This window comes from Enhydra lutris, unplaced genomic scaffold (genome assembly GCF_002288905.1).
Source record: "Enhydra lutris kenyoni isolate GAN:26980312 unplaced genomic scaffold, ASM228890v2 scaffoldscaffold7, whole genome shotgun sequence".
In the NCBI taxonomy this organism is placed as follows: Eukaryota; Metazoa; Chordata; class Mammalia; order Carnivora; family Mustelidae; genus Enhydra; species Enhydra lutris.
Genome location: NW_019154091.1, coordinates 35,788,149 through 35,806,462, shown reverse-complemented (window position 1 = coordinate 35,806,462; position 18,314 = coordinate 35,788,149). Strand labels below are relative to the sequence as shown.

General features: G+C 42.7%; 2 protein-coding genes across 3 annotated transcripts in view; one reads left to right on the top strand and one right to left on the bottom strand.

Annotated features, from left to right (window-relative positions):
• The window catches only part of LOC111142053 (ribosomal modification protein rimK like family member B), a 158,493-nt gene that overhangs the window by 92,235 nt on the left and 47,944 nt on the right, over window positions 1–18,314 (bottom strand). The gene's annotated exons all lie outside the window — the stretch shown is intronic.
• Window positions 618–12,810, top strand: LOC111142055 (microfibril associated protein 5). 2 transcript variants are annotated; one of them, XM_022494994.1, is made up of 10 exons: window positions 654–696; window positions 1,229–1,288; window positions 2,265–2,300; window positions 6,492–6,536; window positions 7,030–7,062; window positions 7,656–7,691; window positions 9,569–9,598; window positions 10,318–10,405; window positions 10,986–11,059; window positions 12,402–12,810. In XM_022494994.1, the coding sequence occupies exons 2-10, from the start codon at window positions 1,231–1,233 to the stop codon at window positions 12,512–12,514; spliced, it is 513 nt and encodes a 170-aa protein (XP_022350702.1). In that variant the 5' UTR covers window positions 654–696; window positions 1,229–1,230; the 3' UTR covers window positions 12,515–12,810. The 2 variants fall into 2 exon arrangements, with proteins under 2 accessions (XP_022350703.1, XP_022350702.1); XM_022494995.1 differs by lacking the exon at window positions 7,656–7,691 and having other exon boundaries at window positions 618–696.

Sequence of the window (18,314 nt, the reverse complement as noted above, 5' to 3'; positions counted from 1 at the left end):
ACCCTCCTCTTGGACAAAACTCATGTGGTGTCTGTGTGTGTTTGAATATGGAATGAATAGGATTCCCAGGGGTGGGGGAACCACATTCTTGAATGTGTGTGGGTCAAGAAAGAGAAAAAAGAGAGAGAGAGTAATTCAGGGATATAAAGGAATTTGTTGGTGGTGAAGAGATGAATGCTGAAGAAGACAGCGAGACAGGAGGATGGAGAAATGATTCAAACATGGAGGATGGACAGAGAAGGGCAGACTGTCCAAAGATGAAAAGGAACCCAAGGCAGGAAGGGGCTGGGGACTAGGGACTGGGGCCAGGTTGCAAGAGGGAAAAGAAGCTCATGGAAGAAAGGCTTTTGCCAGCAGAAGCCCGGCCTCCGAGGGAACAGCAGCATCACTCACTGGTGTGGTCATAACCTTTGGAATGAGGGTGTGAGTGACTGCAAAGCCCCAGCCCCCTTCTCATTCCCGCCTCATCACACTCCTCTAGCCTGGCTTTCTCTCTCTCTCTCTCTCTCTCTCTCTCTCTCTCTCTCCCTTGCTCTCCCTCATCTCATTGTTTCAGAGTAGGCCAAATTTGAAGTCCTTCCCAGGGAGTGGCCCTGTTCATCTTATTCTCCAGCTAAAGTAGAAACAGCGTGAGAAGGAGAGAGGCCCATTCGGCAGCCAAAGGACTCGGTGGACAGAGCAGAGGAAAAATACACAGTGAGTTGTTTGATTGTACAAAACCCTAGACAGACAGAGGGTGTGCGGGGTGTGTGTGTGTGTGTGTGTGTGTGTGTGTGTGTGTGTGTGTGTTGAAACTGAAAGGCTGGATGGGGGCGGTGGGGAACGTCACTGACTTAGATTGAGTGAATACCCCATTTATCCTTGGAATTCAAGACAAGACACCAAGATAAGTGGATGATATTTAAAAGCCATAGATATCAAAAAATTAGACACTGGGCGTGAAAGTAGCCACAGACTGGGGGCAACCATGCACCATCGAGAATATATAGTTTCCTCTGACTTGGCAGAAAAAAGGCATGAGAATGAGAGTAATGGTAAGTGATCAAAGAGAGAATTTGAGGGAGAAATGTTGGGTGAAAGAAAAGAGAAAAGGCTGGAGTCGCACAGGGGACCAGGGAAAGCCCTGGGCAGACAAAGAGACAGGGGCCCTCCAGGCAGCCCTGCCTGGGCCTCAGATGCTGATGTGTCCGGAACATCACAGCTTCTCCTCTCCCAACACCCCTGTCAGATATGCTGCTCTTGGGACCCAAGGTGCTGCTGTTCCTCACTGCCCTCATCATCCCCTCTGGTGAGTCCCTCCCTTCAATCTTTTCTCCCTACAATGCCAGCTCCTGAGGGGAATGTGGAGCTGGAGGTTATGGGGTGGGATGGTGACGGGGACTGGCAGCAGTCATTCTTGCTCCCAAGTTCTAGAACTAATATTGAAGAAAAGGACAGATTTGTGTCTGAAAAGCAGGGGCTGGGATGAGACCAGAGATGATCTCAGACTTGGGAAGTATCTGGAGAGTTATGAGTATAAGATCCACACAAATGCTTATTAACCCAAAAAGAGGGTCACACACACATCAATGTACCGGTCAACAGAGGAAAGAGAAGCTGACATGCCAATGTGTCTGCAAACATACGGAGACAGCTAATAAGAAACAGCTAATAAGAAACTGGACCAAATTCAGTGCGTAAAGGGGCACAGTGGGAATATATACACTCACACCTACCCACACTAGCTCCGGCACACACACATGTATTCACATGCACACAAACGTGCCAAGCTATGCGCTGAAGAAAAGCCATCACAGATGTCACAGAACAGGGCTGAAAGATTGGCCATGGAAAGTGAATCTTGGCACCTCGAAGAAATCCTGCTCTATTTCCTCATGCTGCCAGGTCCACACTGTCAGAAAATCACTTTGTGCCTTGTTCATAGTGTAGTTCGTACTATGGCTATGGGGTTAGGACAGGACACTTTAGAAAGGCTGTTAGCCCCGACTGCCGAACAGGACCTGACTCCTGCTAGGGAATGAGGGCAAGAGGGCATCCTACGTCAGGGCTTGGCAGAGCAGGGCTTTATTCTCAGGAACATATTTTTCTTGAGGGTTTCCATGTCAGCACTAATGGTCTGAGTAATTTTGTACTGAACTATACAGAAATACAATGCAGAAAAATAAAGTACAACCATTTCCCATCATTTTCTGATTCATCCTATAAAAGCTTTATGAGGTGTAGAGCTGGAGTCATTTATCCCTCTTCTCTGTCCTTTGGTACAGACTGGACACCACTAGGAGTCAATGGTCAACGAGGAGGTAGGTGAGCCTTTGGATCTGGACTCTTCTGTGTTTTTAGTATATATTTAAGGAATCTCTACCCCCAGTGTGGGTTTGAACTCAAAACCCCATGATTCAAGAGTAATATGCTCTTCCAGCTGAGTCAGCCATGTGCCCTATCTGCTGGGGATATAAGAATAATGCAGATGAATGGTCAGAGTTAAAGAATCTATAATATAACAGAGAGACACATTGCCAAAGTATGGAAAATCGGATTCAACTCACCAGTTTCCACAACCCTGTTATCCTGTTCATAAAAGTTTCTTACCTTTATTTTTTTTAAAAGATTTTATTTATTTGACAGAAAGAGACACAGCAAGAGAGGAAACACAAGCAAGGGGAGTGGGAGAGGGAGAAGCAGGCTTCCCACCCAGCAGAAAGCCTGATATAGGACTCGATCCCAGGATTTGGGATTATGACCCAAGCTGAAGGCAGATGCTTAACAACTGAGCCATCCAGGAGCCACAAATCTTCTTACTTTTTAACAACTGAAATACCTTGCCTAAATCCTCCTCTATACCCATCTCTTGTTTCTACTCTCCTATATGCACCTCTTATCTCACTGAGAAAACCCTACTAATCTTAACAGCTTTTTCCTATCCATGTAGCAACGGAGAAGCTAACATGCAGACAGAATAAAAAGTCATCTCAGTACTACAGCGAAATTCTGGCACTAATGGACAGAAACCAAAAGTTTTGGTTTCCAAGTGGCCACTTCCTCCAGCTTGATAACGGAAACTCCAATCAAACATCTCCACTCTGCCTCCAGACAGTCAACATTATTACAATTTATCTCTTACTTTTCCCAACCCCTGAGAGCACAGCAGTATGTAACCCATTAATGGACCATAAAATCAAATTAGCAGATCACAATGGGTAATTTTTAATGAATTAGTACAGACTAAAATAAAAGTGGGGTACAGGGGCACCTGGGTGGCTCAGTGGTTAAGCCTCTGCCTTTGGCTCAGGTCATGATCTCGGGGTCCTGGGATCAAGTCCCACATCGAGCTCTCTGCTCAGCAGGGAGCCTGCTTCCTCCTCTCTCTGCCTGCCTCTCTGCCTGCTTGTGAGCTCTGTCTGTCAAATAAATAAATAAAATCTTTAAAAACAAATAAATAAATAAAATAAAATAAAAGTGGGGTACATTACAAGAACATTTCGAGAGTAAGGCATTATCTTTTTAAACTTGTTTCAATTTTCTATGTGTGCAATGGGGCACAATATAATTTCTTCCTGTACATCCTGGTACAGAAGATAAAAATAAAGAAACACAACTTTTTTTTTTTTTTTAATCTGCTGCAGGTAAAGAATTCTGAATCCCAAATTTTCTGAGCCTACAGAGTTCAGCATTAGCAAAAAATTTTTGCATTCATTCTCTGGGCTGGTTAAAGTCTAGTCCTTGTCTACAAGTTTGGGATGGCTTTTCTAGTAGTCCTTGTCTACAAGTTTGGGATGGCTTTTCTAGAAGAAATATGATATGATTAAAATGCTTACTTAAGGGGCACCTGGGTGGCTCAGTAGGTTAAAGCCTCTGCCTTCCACTCGGGTCATGATCCCGGGGTCCTGGGATCGAAACCCACATCAGGCTCTCTGCTGGGCAGGAAGCTGGCTTCTCCCTCTCCCACTCCCCCTGCTTGTGTTTCTGCTCTCACTGTGTCTCTCTCTGTCAAATAAATAAATAAAATCTTTTTAAAAATTGCCTACTTGGGATTTCTTTTCAGATTAACATGAATCCTAGATAAGCATTTATGCGGTGGTAGCTCACGGGAAATGTGGATAATCTGAGGAATACACCAAAAACCAGTACTCCATCCAGAAATTCTGAGGTGACGGCAAGGACTCATTCTTAACCCCTCTGCTCACCCACCGGTTCACTTGCATATCTGTGAGTGGCTGGACTGGAATGCAGATAGAAAGGGAACTGGCGGCATTAGGCTACACCCTGGAAAGGCTCCACTCCCCTCTTAATGGTTTTTGGAAGGACTCGGACTAGTGGTTTTTCAAACGTCCTGGGGGATTGGAACAGACTTCGATTTCTTTTACCAAAATTTCATCTGAAATACGAAAGCTAATGCTGAGTGTTAACTATAAAAGGGCTCTTTTGTCAGATCTGATGACTTTCTACCTTGAATTTTTTTTAAAAAGAGGATGATGTAAGCAGCCGGGGAAATTGCTTCAGAATGCATTATTTGCGTTTTGCCTCTGCCACAGTGATCAATAGCTCTGGCATGCTTTATAAAAACGCTATTTTCTCCAGACGAAACGTAGCATTTAGATGCTGAAGTTTTAAGGAAAAAGTCAAAGCAAACTGAATTTGCTGACCCCTAGTGGGCAAACTAGATTATGACGATACGTCATCTACAAGAAAGAGTAATTATAGATGGGATATTTAAATAATTAGGTGTTAACATTGCGTTGTTATTTTGCTTTTTAAAGTTGAGACGATTTGGGGCGCCTGGGTGGCTCAGGGGGTTGGGCCTCTGCCTTCGGCTCAGGTCATGATCTCAGGGTCCTGGGATGGAGCCCTGTGTCGTGGGGCTCTTTGCTCAGCAGGGAGACTGCTTCCCCCCCGCCCCACCCCCTCCGCCAACTGCCTGCCTCTCTGCCTACTTGTGCTCTCTTTCCCTGCCAAATAAATTAATAAAATCTTTAAAAAAAAAAAAATAAAGTTGAGAGAATTTGTTTTAGGTAGCGCTGTTATTTATAGTTTCAGATACAGTTTTCTTAGCATATCCTAATAGATTCCACCTTAAGACCTGGACCATTTATTTTTTATTTTTCCTACTGCCTTTACTTTCCAATGATCAACTGCAAGGTATTCTCTACAAACACACCCTCTCTTCTCTCACTTCACTTCTCTTTGAGCATCAGAAAATCATCCACGGAGCGCCTGGGTGGCTCAGTGGGTTAAAGGCTCTGCTTTTGGCTCAGGTCATGACCGCAGGTCCCGGGATCGAGCCACGCATCTGGCTCTCTGCACAGCCGGAAGCCTGCTTCCTCCTCTCTCTCTGCCTGCCTCTCTGCCTACTTGTGATCTCTGTCCAAAAATAAATAAATAAATAAATAAATAAATAAATAAATAAATAAATAAATAAAAGAAAATCATCCACATCACCTTTAGTGAGCATACTGTATGTAAGCATATCAGCAAACTGATATCCAATTATTTCAAACCTGTAATTATCGGATCAGTGTCTTTGGTAAAGACAATTTGCACTTAAAATAAGTATTGCAAAGAGATCATCAATCCGTTGTACTTGAAACAAGCTGTATAACCTTGGGTAAATTATTTACTTGTTGGGTGCTCAAATTTTATCATCTGTAAAAACAGATTTCTTAAATAGTGCCTGGCACCTATTTAAAAATTTAATTTAATAGCTAATTTAAACCCAAATTAGCTATTACATTATTATCTGATAGGACAATGAAATATGTTATTCTTTTATTCCTAAACTTAGGGGATGCCCGTGGAGGATTATCTGATGGGCATGTAGATAAAGGAGACAAAGGGAAAAGGATATTCTGGGCTAGGACTGTATGCGTATATTCATGGAAGTGGGAAACTGACATTTGTTTGGTTTGTGGGGAAAGGACTCGGGTGGAGAAGCAAACAATGAAAAACAATTGTGGGATACTCACTGTGCATTAGCAACTGTGCTAGACAGGTTTCACTTACTGCGAGTGCAAGAATGGGAGGAGGACAGGGAATGCTCAAAAAGTGTTTTCTGGGGGCCCCTGGGTGGCTCAGTTGGTTAAGTGTGTGCCTTCAGCTCAGGTCATGGTCCTGGGGTTCTGGGATCAAGTCCTAGGAAGAGGCTCCCTGCTCAGTGAGATGTCTGCTTCTCCCTCTCCCTCTGCCCCTCCCCACTACTCATGGTTTTTTTTCTCTATCTTAAATAAATAAAATCTTTTTTTTTAAAGATTTTATTTATTTATTTGACAGAGAGAGATCACAAGTTGGCAGAGAGGCAGGCAGAAAAAGGGGGGAAGCAGGCTCCCTGCTGAGCACAGAGCCTGATGCAGGGCTCATCCCAGGACCCTGAGATTATGACCTGAGCTGAAGGCAGAGGCTTAACCCACTGAGCCACCCAAGTGCCCCTCAAATAAATAAAATCTTTTAAAATTACTTTAATTAAAAATAAACGTTTCCTGCTTTTTTTCTTTATTCAGATGATGTGACTCCAGTGACTCCAGAGACATTCACAGAAGATCCTAGTAAGCTACCCTTTTTCTTTGTTTTTATCCTGGGAACAGAAGGATTGAGGATGGTATCTGTACAATGATAAATGAGGCATAGAAAAGAGGTCAGTGGGCACTCTGAGCTCATGCAGACCCAAGTGTCTGTCTTAGATACCACTGATGTTGTGAGGATATGGTCCAGGAGCCCATATCCTTTCACTTCAATCTTTCTTGCCTCCTTTTAGATCAACCCTTTTTTCTGCTTCCCTTTCCCACTTTTTCTGCCTGTGTTTTTTAATATATATTTTTTTAAGATTTATTTATTTGATAGAGAGAGAGATCACAAGTAGGCAGAGAGACAGGCAGAGAGAGAGGGGAAGCAGGCTCACTGATGAGCGGAGAGCCCCATGCAGGACTCAGTCCCAGAACACTTGAGATCATGACCTAAGCTGAAGGCAGAGGCTTAACCCACTGAGCCACCCAGGTGCCCTGCCTGTGTGTTTTTATTCCCTGTGCTGTGTCTTTGCAGATCTGGTGAATGAGCCCTCTACAGATGAAACAGGTAAGCCTTACTACTGCTTTTAAAATGGCTTGAGTCTTGTTAATATCCACAATATATTCCAGCTTTTGAATTAGTCCTGTATTTTTGTCTAAGAATAGAGGGATTGGGGGTGTTTTGTTCAGTGACAGTGGGATAATGGGAAGGAGTCCCCCAGTCCTCTAAAAAGATGAAACAAAGTGGATGAATACCTAAAATAAGGCATGTATAATAAACTATAACGTCAGTAGGCCAAATATTTTTCAAAAAATTTCACAAATACTTCAATTAACTCTAATCCCTTGGATATAACACACAAACTCAGCCACAGCCTTGACTTTGCCCCAATACCTCCATTCTCCCTTTTTCTCAATCTTTTTTTTTTTTTTATGGGGGAGGGGCAGAGAGAAAATCTGAAGCAGGCTCCAGGCCCAGAGCAGAGCTCAAGCTGTGGTTTGATCTCAAGACCCTGAGATCATGACCTGAGCTGAAACCAAGAGTCAGACACTTAACCGACTGAGCCGCCCAGGCACCCCTCCATTCTTCCTTTTTCTCCTCTGCCTTCCCCGTTGCCAGTTCAAAGCCCTCCTCACACCTGCTGTTTTGTGCCTTTTCAGTTCTGGCTGATATCGAGCCTTCCACAGATGACCTGGGTGAGTTCAGATCGGGATCCCAGGGCCACTGGGGCCATTCTGGGCTTTCCCTAGAGCCCATTCTGGAAGGCAGTACAGCTGGTGAAGGATCCGAAATAGACGCGACTACAGTTCAATGAGCACATTCTTCCAACAGTTCAATTTAGATGAATGACATTTTTGATCCCCTAACATGCAGGGATTGTGCTCGCTGTTTGATGTACAAAACACCAATATGTGATCTTTTCCTCATAGTTTCCGAGCCTGGGTGGGTAAAGGCAAGACAAATATATAAACAGTCAATGTTTGGGAAGCTAAAGGGAAACTTCCTCGAAGTAATGGTTGAACCGATTCTTGAAAGAAGAACTGGAGCCAGCCAGACAGTCAAAGAAGGAACAGTATGTTCCAAGATTTGAACACAAAATAGAGCTTGGCACAATGAGGAAACATTTTTTTTTTTTAACGATTAGGGCAAAACCTACAAGAAACAAGGGGTAGGATGTGGGAAAAGGAGACAGAAACTAGATTTTAAAGAAATAGTTATTGCAAACCTACTACTGAGTACCAGGAATGTAAAGATGAACAAAACTGATTTCCTTTTACTTGGTATTTTTTTTGTCTACTACACAAGATAAACAAATGGGTAACTTACTTTAATTTCATAAAATGCCATAATCAGGATAAGCAACAGAAGGAATAGATGACTAAGAGAGTCCTCGAGTATAGTCAGTTCCGGGGCTTAGGAAAGGGTTCTGTGGAGGACACACTGATTAAGTGGCTTCTTGAATGACAACTGGAAGTGAGTTGAGTAATTAGGGAGAAGAGCTCTGGGGTGAAGGAAACACGATGCAAGAAAGGCTTAGGATGGAACTAAAAACCCATCAGAATAGTTTTAGACAAAGAAAGATTCCCATCAGATTTGTGAATTGGAAATCCAGCCAGGATGCTATTACACTAGTCCCAATAAAAGATGATGGCCTGAACTCACTGAGGTGGAGGCAGGGAGAATTAAGTGTGAGCTATGATAGGGGACTGTTGAGATGATGTCCAGTGTCCTGTTGGGTAGATGGTGGGACCATTCACTGAAGAGCATGTTGAATTGGTGAAGGGGAAGTAGGACAGTTTAAGACATGTTAGATTTGAAGGATCTTTGAAAAATCGACAAACTCTTCCATAAAATGGCAGGTGGCTTTATAGGCCGAGAGCTTGGAAGAGATCTGGGCTGGAAGTAGAAGTCTGAGAATTCTCAGCATGTAAGTCTGCCATTGAAACCAGGGCATAGAAGAGATCATGTAGCATTCTTCCCATAGTATTCTATCTACCAGCAACTCTTCCAATGGCATTTTGACACATAAATCCCATGGTTAGTGTCTTCCCAAGACTCATCTTACTCCTATTATTCATTCTACAAGTTAGGCCTGTATTTAACTTGACCTTAGATTAGGTTTGGCTATGGCTGTGACCTTTGCTATTCTTTGCTGAATAACTTTTATCTGAGAACCCACGATGATGCATTTGATTTACAGAGAAGAAATTTTCTTTTATGAGTAAGAGCTTCTACAGGGTAACAATCTTTTCTCTCCTTAGCTGTAGGATGAAGCTCTTCTGGGCATAGGGATCCTTGCCTGATATCTCCACTAAATGTGATTTTGATCAACTAAACAAAGATACATTTTCAATTCTAGAAGAGGAGAAAGGCAAAATCAGATTTCCCATCCTAACTTCTAAATCTCTCCCGTTTTGTGGAACAGAATAGCCCACTGTGGGTTTTCTGTTAGAAGTTGCTAAAAGCATTATCAACTCCTTTGGCTTTTTATTTATAAGTGAGGTAACATGACAGTTACAGAAGTAGTGTCTTCTAGAACTGGTAATAACTGAGTAAAATTTCTGCCTTCCAGCTTCTCCTGCTGATAAAAATACCACAACAGGTATGAATGTATTTTGCACGTCTTTTTCTTCAGCTTTCTTCTCAGGGATTCATACCTCCTTGCTCTTTGGAGGATACTTGATATACCTTCTAGCTTGCTTCCAGTTCTTTCTCAAGGAGTATTTTTAGTGCCCTTCATTCCTACTTTTTTTTTTTTTTTTTAAATGAGGTCTTATCCTCAAGCTCATGGGGAAAAGATGGGACCATTGTTGGATGGTCCTGAAAGATTCCTATTCCTAAGCTGCCTTTGGACTTTCCGTGGTGGTTAATGAGTTAGGAAGTGACAGCAAGGACTCAGTATTACTCTGGTTGTCATGGCCAAAGTTGCTCTCTCTATTGTACTGATGATTCTGATGTGCATCTAGGATTGGAAACTACTAAAACAGAAACTGTGGCCCACCTAAGAATTCTGATTCTTTAGAATGGGGTTAAAAGCTTCTCAATTTATATTTCATATGGCCACCTGGATAACCCTAGAAAGACTTTCCTAGAAGAACCCTGAGATTATTTTATCTACTTTTGCTTCTAGGTAGGAAAGCACCTAAATTTTATTTCAGCCAATTTTCTACCATTCTCTTTTGGTCAACAGGGAGGGCATTCCCCCAACTTGTAATAATCCTGTGTAGAGATCACTTTGTATTTTTTCCCCCCATTCTGTCTACCTTCTTCCGTCTCTTGAATCTTTTGTGGATCCCTGTTTTCTCTGCTGGACTTCCTCAGACTGCCGGGATGAAAAATTTGCTTGCACGAGACTCTACTCTGTGCATCGGCCAGTCAAGCAATGCATTCATCAGTTATGTTTCACAAGGTAAGGGGTCCCAGGACAGGTAGAAAGCATCATCCATGGTAGTGGTTTCATGTCCGTAACTGCTTAATGAACACCCACTCTGGGATTTCAGTTTTTGGTGGCACAGGAGTTTTTAACATGATCCTTAGCTATTCCCGCTGGTGCCAGATAGAACCCGGACTCTGAACTGAGGTATATGGAGAACAGACTGACCAGTAAGACTAGATGCTAGAAGGCTAGTGAGATGAGAGCTGGGGAAAAGATAGTCATGAGAGAAGTACTGGTACAGTGAAATCTAGTACCTGACGGAAAAAGGCTGAAGCGAAAGATCCAATAGCGGGGAGGAGTATTCAACTTAACTCTAGGTGGGAGTGTGCAAAGTATCACTAAGAAGAATAATTAATACCATTCCATCCCCTGCACTCCTCTGGGAGGGAAGAAAAAGCAGTCCAGAAAAATTAAGGAAATCCAGAGTGGAGGAGAACGGTTAGGGAGAGTGGGGAATACAGAAGTTGAGCAGTCAACCTTGGCCTAGGCTAGTTCTCCCTCCCTATGCTCTTTTCTATCTACTTTCCTAACCATTTTACTGGGACTCTGGCAGTTTACGACGTATGTACATCATCAACAATGAGATCTGCTCTCGTCTTGTCTGTAAAGAACACGAAGTTATGAAAGGTAAGATGATGGCTGGGTGTCAGTGGGAGGGGCAGTTATAAGAGAGAGGAGTAGAAACATGGTCCTAATGGTTCCAAGGTCTGGCTTCTGAGGAGGGCTTTAGGCCACCTCCTTAACCCCCAACAACCCCTGGTTTGCCAAGTTATGCTAAATAAGCAATCTAAGTAAAGAAGTATGCTTAATATATAAGAAAACGGTGCTTGGGTCTCTTTCCAGCTAGGCTGTAACCCCCACCTTCTCCTATACATAGAGCTTTCTGAAGCTCTAGCTGCTTTGAAGCTCACTGGGGTTCTAGGTGAAAAGCACAAGTCAGGGCAGCTGGCTGGCTCAGTCTGGAGAGCATGCAACTCTTGATCTTAGGGTCATGAGTTTGAGCCACTCATTAGCTATAGAGATTACCAAAAAAAAAAAAAAAAAAAAAAAAAATCTACTAATTTGGAGACACTGATGTTTGTATAGAGCCTATAAGTAAATAATAATTAAAAAAAACCAGATTGGACATTTAGAAGTTGGCAACATTTTAAACAGTCTGCCAATTCCAAGAACCATTGAAATTACTTATTGTGAAAATTTAGAAGTAAATGAGGGTAAAACAACTTTAAAAAAGAAAAACAAGATTACAAGGGTCCAAAGTGTGTGGTTATAAACCTTGCATTGTGGGAATAAAGATACTTCTAACCTTCCCTATGGCCAGCCCCAAACGATAAGTGTGGTTGGTGAAGGCACCACAGACACAGGCCCTTCTGACTCAGCAGCCCATCCTGCACTGAGCTTCTGAGTAAGAGCTGTAGTTAACTTCGCAGAAGGAAACTTGCTACTTGCCCCCATTGGCCTTGTGCAAGCACCTGCAAGGGAAGCACCTTGAGACTGAGGATGAGTACTTTGGACTCTAGGCACTTTCAAATGTCTCAGGGGACTTACTAAAATTAGCTATTTGCACGTAGTAAACAGATAGATAGTCAATGATTGAATCTCATGGTTTTTGCTATTAATAAATCCATGATTATAAGAACTGGGAGCTAGGCATCCAGAGGAACCTAAAATTTACCTGCCACCTGGGCTAGGTACTTTGCACATATTATTTCATTTTAATACTCACAACTACACTGTGGAGGCTGGTATTTCATGCTTATTATCCTGGAAGGGATAGTGTGGTTCAGCAAAGTTAAGGAACTTTCTAGTAAGTAATAAATAACAGTAAGCTGCACATCTGGGGTTGTAGCCCAGATCTAGTTCTCTTCAGTCTTTCACTACAGCATCCTACAGTCCTCTATCTCTTAACATGGAAGCCCTTGTTACCTTTTTTGCATTCCCAACCCATTATGCTCTGCTTCTCTTCTAGATGAACTTTGCCGTCAGATGGCTGGTTTACCCCCAAGACGACTCCGTCGCTCCCACTACTTCCGACTTCCACCCTGTGAAAATGTGAATTTGCAGAGACCCAGCGGTCTGTGATCACAAAGGAAGAGGAAAGAATAATGTGTGGGTGGGAGGAAGAGAATGCCCTAACAAGAGGGAACTCCTTCTTGTCCAACCATTGTCCGCTAACCCATAGACATTAGTATTTCTTAAACCAATCCTTTTGCAGTGCCTAGCTTTTGCCTCCATTCCCTGACTGATAACAAAGTCTGTATTATTGCATGGTTTTGCTGTTTCTCAATATCATAGACGTAGATTAATGATAACCATGTGGCTTATATACAAACATCCTATACACAATTTCAAAGGAAAATAAACTTTAGGTTAATATTGACCGTTGAATCTGTCTGAACTAGATCTTAGGGAGGAAGAAGCTGTTGCTGTCAATTTTGGCTGGCCATAGAACTCCTTTTTTTTTTTTTTTACATTTTCAAGAGCTTCCTAGATTAACATGTCATTCATTTACATAGTCTTTTTTACTCTTATTTTAACTATTTTGTTGGATTTGCCTGCTCCGATTTTTCAGAAGAGTCATGGTAATTTTTGTAGTCCTAGAGAATTCTCCAGAACACAGAGCTACACAATCCTACTGGCAACACATAAAAAGACCCAAGATGAGGTCTGCTGCGTTCAGAGGCCAAGGATAAAGAGAAAGGAGTAAGCTATGTATGGAACTGGGACTCATGGTTCCCTGTTCACTTTTTCATGTAGTTGTCCAACTGGCAGATAGGGATACAAAGTCCCATTTACTTGTTTTTGGTCATATGGGGGTTAGCCCACCGTCTCAAATTAGACAATTTAATGTGAAATCATTTCTGAGTTTGGTCAGGGTTTTCCTTTTGTTGCTACTTCTTTCATCATCATCACTAAACAAAATCTGTAGAAATTACCATGCAAATGGACTCCAGAATAACCTGATTTGGTGCTTAAGAAGAGCATTCAGACTTAAATTTTAATAGGCAGGCCAAGTTTGCCAAATGGTTTATAAGAAAGAGTAAAACACAATATTCACACAACCTACATTTTTATGTTGGCTCTAGTAGTAACCTGGTAAACCAGTAAACTAGGTTTAATTTCCCATCTTTAATATGACAAGGTTAGATTTATGTTGATTCTAAGGTATCTTTTCGTTCTGTGATTCTCAAGATTTAAGCGTATTATTCGTATTTCTTGAAGCCTAGATGCAGTCTAATTCATAACCACCATGTCTGCTTATAAGAGGAGAAATTTCATGTTAAGACAGCAGTCCACAACATAACAGAAAAAAAATCCTATTGTAGGTTACTGATTACACACTGTAGATGCTTCTATTTGAATAACTTAATAACCTTCCAAAGAAGCCCACAAAAATCAATGGAAATAAGAGACTTTGAGGCAAGTTACACACTCAGAATTCCTCTCTGCTTGGTAGGGTTGAATTCTTTTCCTCTTGAAAGAAAACTATGTAAATGAGCATCAGATTTTGCTATTAAGAAACAATTTAGTTTAATAGGATTTGCACAACTGATTAAAGAGAAATGCTAGGAAAAGACCCAAAGCGTGTAATCTCCGCTCTATAGCCTCTAAAAGTAAATATCCTCATATATAAATAGATTTATTAAGTGGATATTATACCCACTGTAGAGAAATCTCAACAGGCACAGAATTTCCAAGAATGATTTAAGAATCTCACCATGAACATGACCCTCCTACCGTATATTGAATGAGGTGGCATTCCCACCACAAATCATCTCAGTCCCAGTATTGTGTATATTGCAAATTAAACATTTTAAAATAAAATTTTCTTTATTCCTTTTCTGGATGAGTGGTTTTTTATCTGTTTGTTTCTTTTTCTCATATGTTTAGAATGACAGGAATTTGTGCCTCTTTTTTTTTTTAAGATTTTATTTATTTAGGTGCCTTGTTGGCACAGTAGGTAGTGCTTCAGTCTCAAAGATTTTATTTATTTATATGTTTATTTATTTGAAAGAGAGAGAATGAGAGAGAGAGAGAGAGAAAGAGGATGAGAGGGGAGAGGTCAGAGGGAGAAGCAGACTCCCCGCTGAGCAGGGAGCCCAATGCTGGACTTGATCCTGGGACTCCAGAATCATGACCTGAGTCGAAGGCAGATGCTTAACCAACTGAGCCACCCAGGCGCTCCACGAATTTGTGATTTTTAAAAATTTTTTTAAAGGTTTTATTTATTTATTTATTTAACAGAGAGAGAGAGAGATCACAAGTAGGCAGATAGGCGGCGGGGGAGGGGGGGAGCAGGTTCCTCGCTGAGCAGAGAGCCCAATGCAGGGCTTGATCCCAGGATTCTGAGATCATGACCTGAGCTGAAGGCAGAGGCTTAACCCACTGAGCCACCCAGGCACGCTGCTTTTTTAATTTTTTAAAAAATTTTTTCTTGGGGTGCCTGGGTGGCTCAGTCATTAAGCGTCTGCTTTCGGTTCAGGTCATGATGCCAGAGTCCTGGGATGGAGCCCCACACCAGGCTCCCTGCTCAGCGGGAAACCTGATTCTCCCTCTCTTACTCCTGCAGCTTAGGTTCCCTCTCACATTTTGTCTCTCTCTGTCAAATAAATAAATAAAATCTTTAAAAAACAAAAAACCTTTAAAAAACTATTTTTTATTTTTCAAGATTTATTCATTTATTTGAGAGGGAGAGAGAGTGCATGAGTGGGGCGGAGTGGGGGCAGCAGAGGGAGAGGAGCAAGCTAAGCTCAGAGCTGGATCCTACGACACTGAGATCACAGCCTGAATGAAATCAAGAGTCCATCCTCAACAGACGAAGCCACTCAGGCGCCCCAAGTTTTTTTTTTTTTTTTTAATTTATTTACTTTAGAGAGAGAGCATGCAGAGTGGGGAGGAGCAGAGGGAGAGAAAATCGCAAGCTAACTCTGCGCTGAGTGAAGAGCCCGACTCGGGGCTCCATCTCAAAACCCAGATATCATGACTGGGGCCAAAAACAAAGTAGGCGTCTTAACCAACTGCACCACTCAGGTGCTTCCTCCCCCCCACCCCCCACCCCCACACCAATTTATGCTTTTATACCTCTTTGCAAAAGGAGCACCAGCTTTGCTCTATCCCACTATTCTCTATTGTAACCTTCCTCACTGCACAATTTTGCCATCAGTTCTCCAACACACCACATTTACTCTCCTCCCGGAAATTCCTCAATTCATCAGAAAATTATTTTTCTTTTTTACCCCCTTTGGAACCAACAGTCTAGCTAGGTAAAGCTTCATGATTTACCCTTGCTTCTCTTCTACTTGATCATTTTCCAGTGTTTTCCCATTTCTCGTTCTTAGGTTCTCTACCCTTTTTATTCTTGATATGTAAACCAACATTTCTAATTTGCTTCCCATTCTTTCCTTATGCTTCTAAATTCTTATTTTCCACCACAACTTTCCCGTGCGAACAGTTCCAGATCAGTTTCAAGAGGTTGATTTGGTCCTGGTGTTTTTGTTTTTGTTTTTCAGCTTTATTTATTTTAGAAAGAGGGTGGCGAGGCAGTGGAGGGAAGGGCAGAGGGAGAGAATCCCAAGCTAACTCCCTGGTGGGCCTGCAGCCCAATGGGGGGCTAGGCTGGGGTGAAGGGACAGCGTACATCTCACGACCTATGTGGAAACCAAGAGTGAGTCACTCAACGGACTGAGCCACCCAGGAGCCCCACCCCTGTTCTTTCCATCTTTTAATTTTTTTAAAGATTTTTATTTATTTATTTATTCGACAGAGAGAGAGAGATCACAAGTAGGCAGAGAGGCTGGCAGGAGAGAGGGGGAAGCAGGCTCCCCACTGAGCAGAGAGCCCAATGCAGAGCTCAATCCCAGGACCCTGAGATCATGATCCGAGCTGAAGGCAGAGGCTTAACCCACTGAGCCACCCAGGCGCCTCCTTTACCTCTTTTTAAAAAAGATTTTATTTGTTTAAGAGAGAGCGTGAGAGAGTACGTGTGAACATGCGAGGGTCAGAGGGAAAAGCAGACACCCTGCTAAGCGGGGAGCCCCACATGGGGCTCAATCTCAGGACCCTGGATCATGACCTGAACAGAAGGCAGATACTTAACCAACCAAGCCACCCAGGTGCCCCCTTTCCCTCTGTATTCTTGCCCCTGTTTTCTTTTTTTTTTTTCAAGATTTCACTTATTTATTTGACGGAGAGAGATCACAAGTAGGCAGAGAGGCAGGCAGAGAGAGAGAGGAAGGGAAGCAGGCTCCCTGCTGAGCAGAGAGCCGGATACAGGGCTCGATCCCAGGACTCTGAGACCACGACCTGAGCCGAAGGCAGAGGCCTAACCCACTAAGCCACCCAGGCACCCCTTGCCCACTGTTTTTTACCTTCACCCCATTTCTGATGTTCTAGTTTTCATTCCTTGTTCCTCCCATGAAAGGATTTGAAAACCTTTTACTCTTTTAGGTGTTAATATTATCCATTTTCTGGTGAACACCAATGACAACCCTCTTCAGTGAGGAATTTATATATATATATTTTTTTTTTTTTAAAGATTTTATTTATTTATTTGACAGAGATCACAAGTAGTCAGAGAGGCAGGCAGAGAGAGAGAGAGAAAGCAGGCTCCCTGCTGAGCAGAGAGCCCGATGCGGGGCTCGATCCCAGGACCCTGGGATCATGACCTGAGCCGAAGGCAGAGGCTTTAACCCTCTGAGCCACCCAGGCGCCCCGAGAAATTTATATTTTGATGAAAAATAATTACTTGAATCAAAACAGTGCATCTTTAATCTTGGAATTAAAGGATTTGGTCAAAGTATCTTTAGGCAGGAGTGCCTCAGTGGCTCAGTTGGTAAGCATATACCTTCGGCTCACCTTTGGCTCTGGCCATGATCCTAGAGTCCTGGGATCAGAGACCCTGGGATCAGTTCTGGGCTCCTGGCCCAGAAACAGATCTCATTGTTGTAGGATTCAGAAGCTTCTCCCATTCTCCATGCCCCTCCCCCTGCTCATGCTCTCTCTCGCTCACTCTCTTTCAAATAAATAAATAAAATCTTAAAAAAAAAAAAAAAAGAATGTATCTTTAGGCAATTTTTGGAATTGAATCCCTTCCTGGTACCTTGAAAGATGACAGCTTCGTCTGCCTAGCCGGGAGGTTTACTCCCGTTTTCTCTTCTAAAATTGAGCTGATTCTGCTCTGAGCCTAACTTTTTCCACACTGCATGCTTATGAAAATTCTCCTTTCTCCTTGAACGGGAAATTCAAGTGTGCACTCTACTCTAAATATAGTTCTATGCATACTTTCTCTAAGTATTCTTTTGACTCTCAGGCAGATGGTGCAAACCCCAGCTGGTCTCCCGACTTCTGGGCCTTGCTTTTGATGACATCAAGAAGTGGATGTTGCTCACCACAATCTCCTCCCTCCTCTGCCCCAGGGTGTTTGTGTCAAACCAACTACGTGACACCCCAGTCAGAGGTGCAAACAACTTGCAACCTCTAAGGTTACCTTTCCTCCAGTACTGAGGCAGCTGTAACCCAGGCAAGAAAGAAATTTGAGAATAAACAGAAAAGAAGACAGAAGAGCACTGGACAAAGGGAGTTAGCAGATGGGAGAGCAACGGCAGGTTGGCATCATCAGGGCAGGGGACCAGGATGCTAGAAGATGGGAATTCTTAGCTCTGATGGGGAAAGGGAATTTGGAAAGTGAGGGGAAGAGGTACCGAGAGACCTGTAACTTTGCAGGGTAGAATGGAAAAACTTCAGGATCACAGCAGAAGGGAGGCAGGATGATCCCCATAAATTTGTCAACTCAGGGAAGCAAAGATGTGGTTGAAAAATACAACAATCAACATTGAAATCCTGTATCATTTACCATTTTCACTAACCAAACATCAGGGAAAGT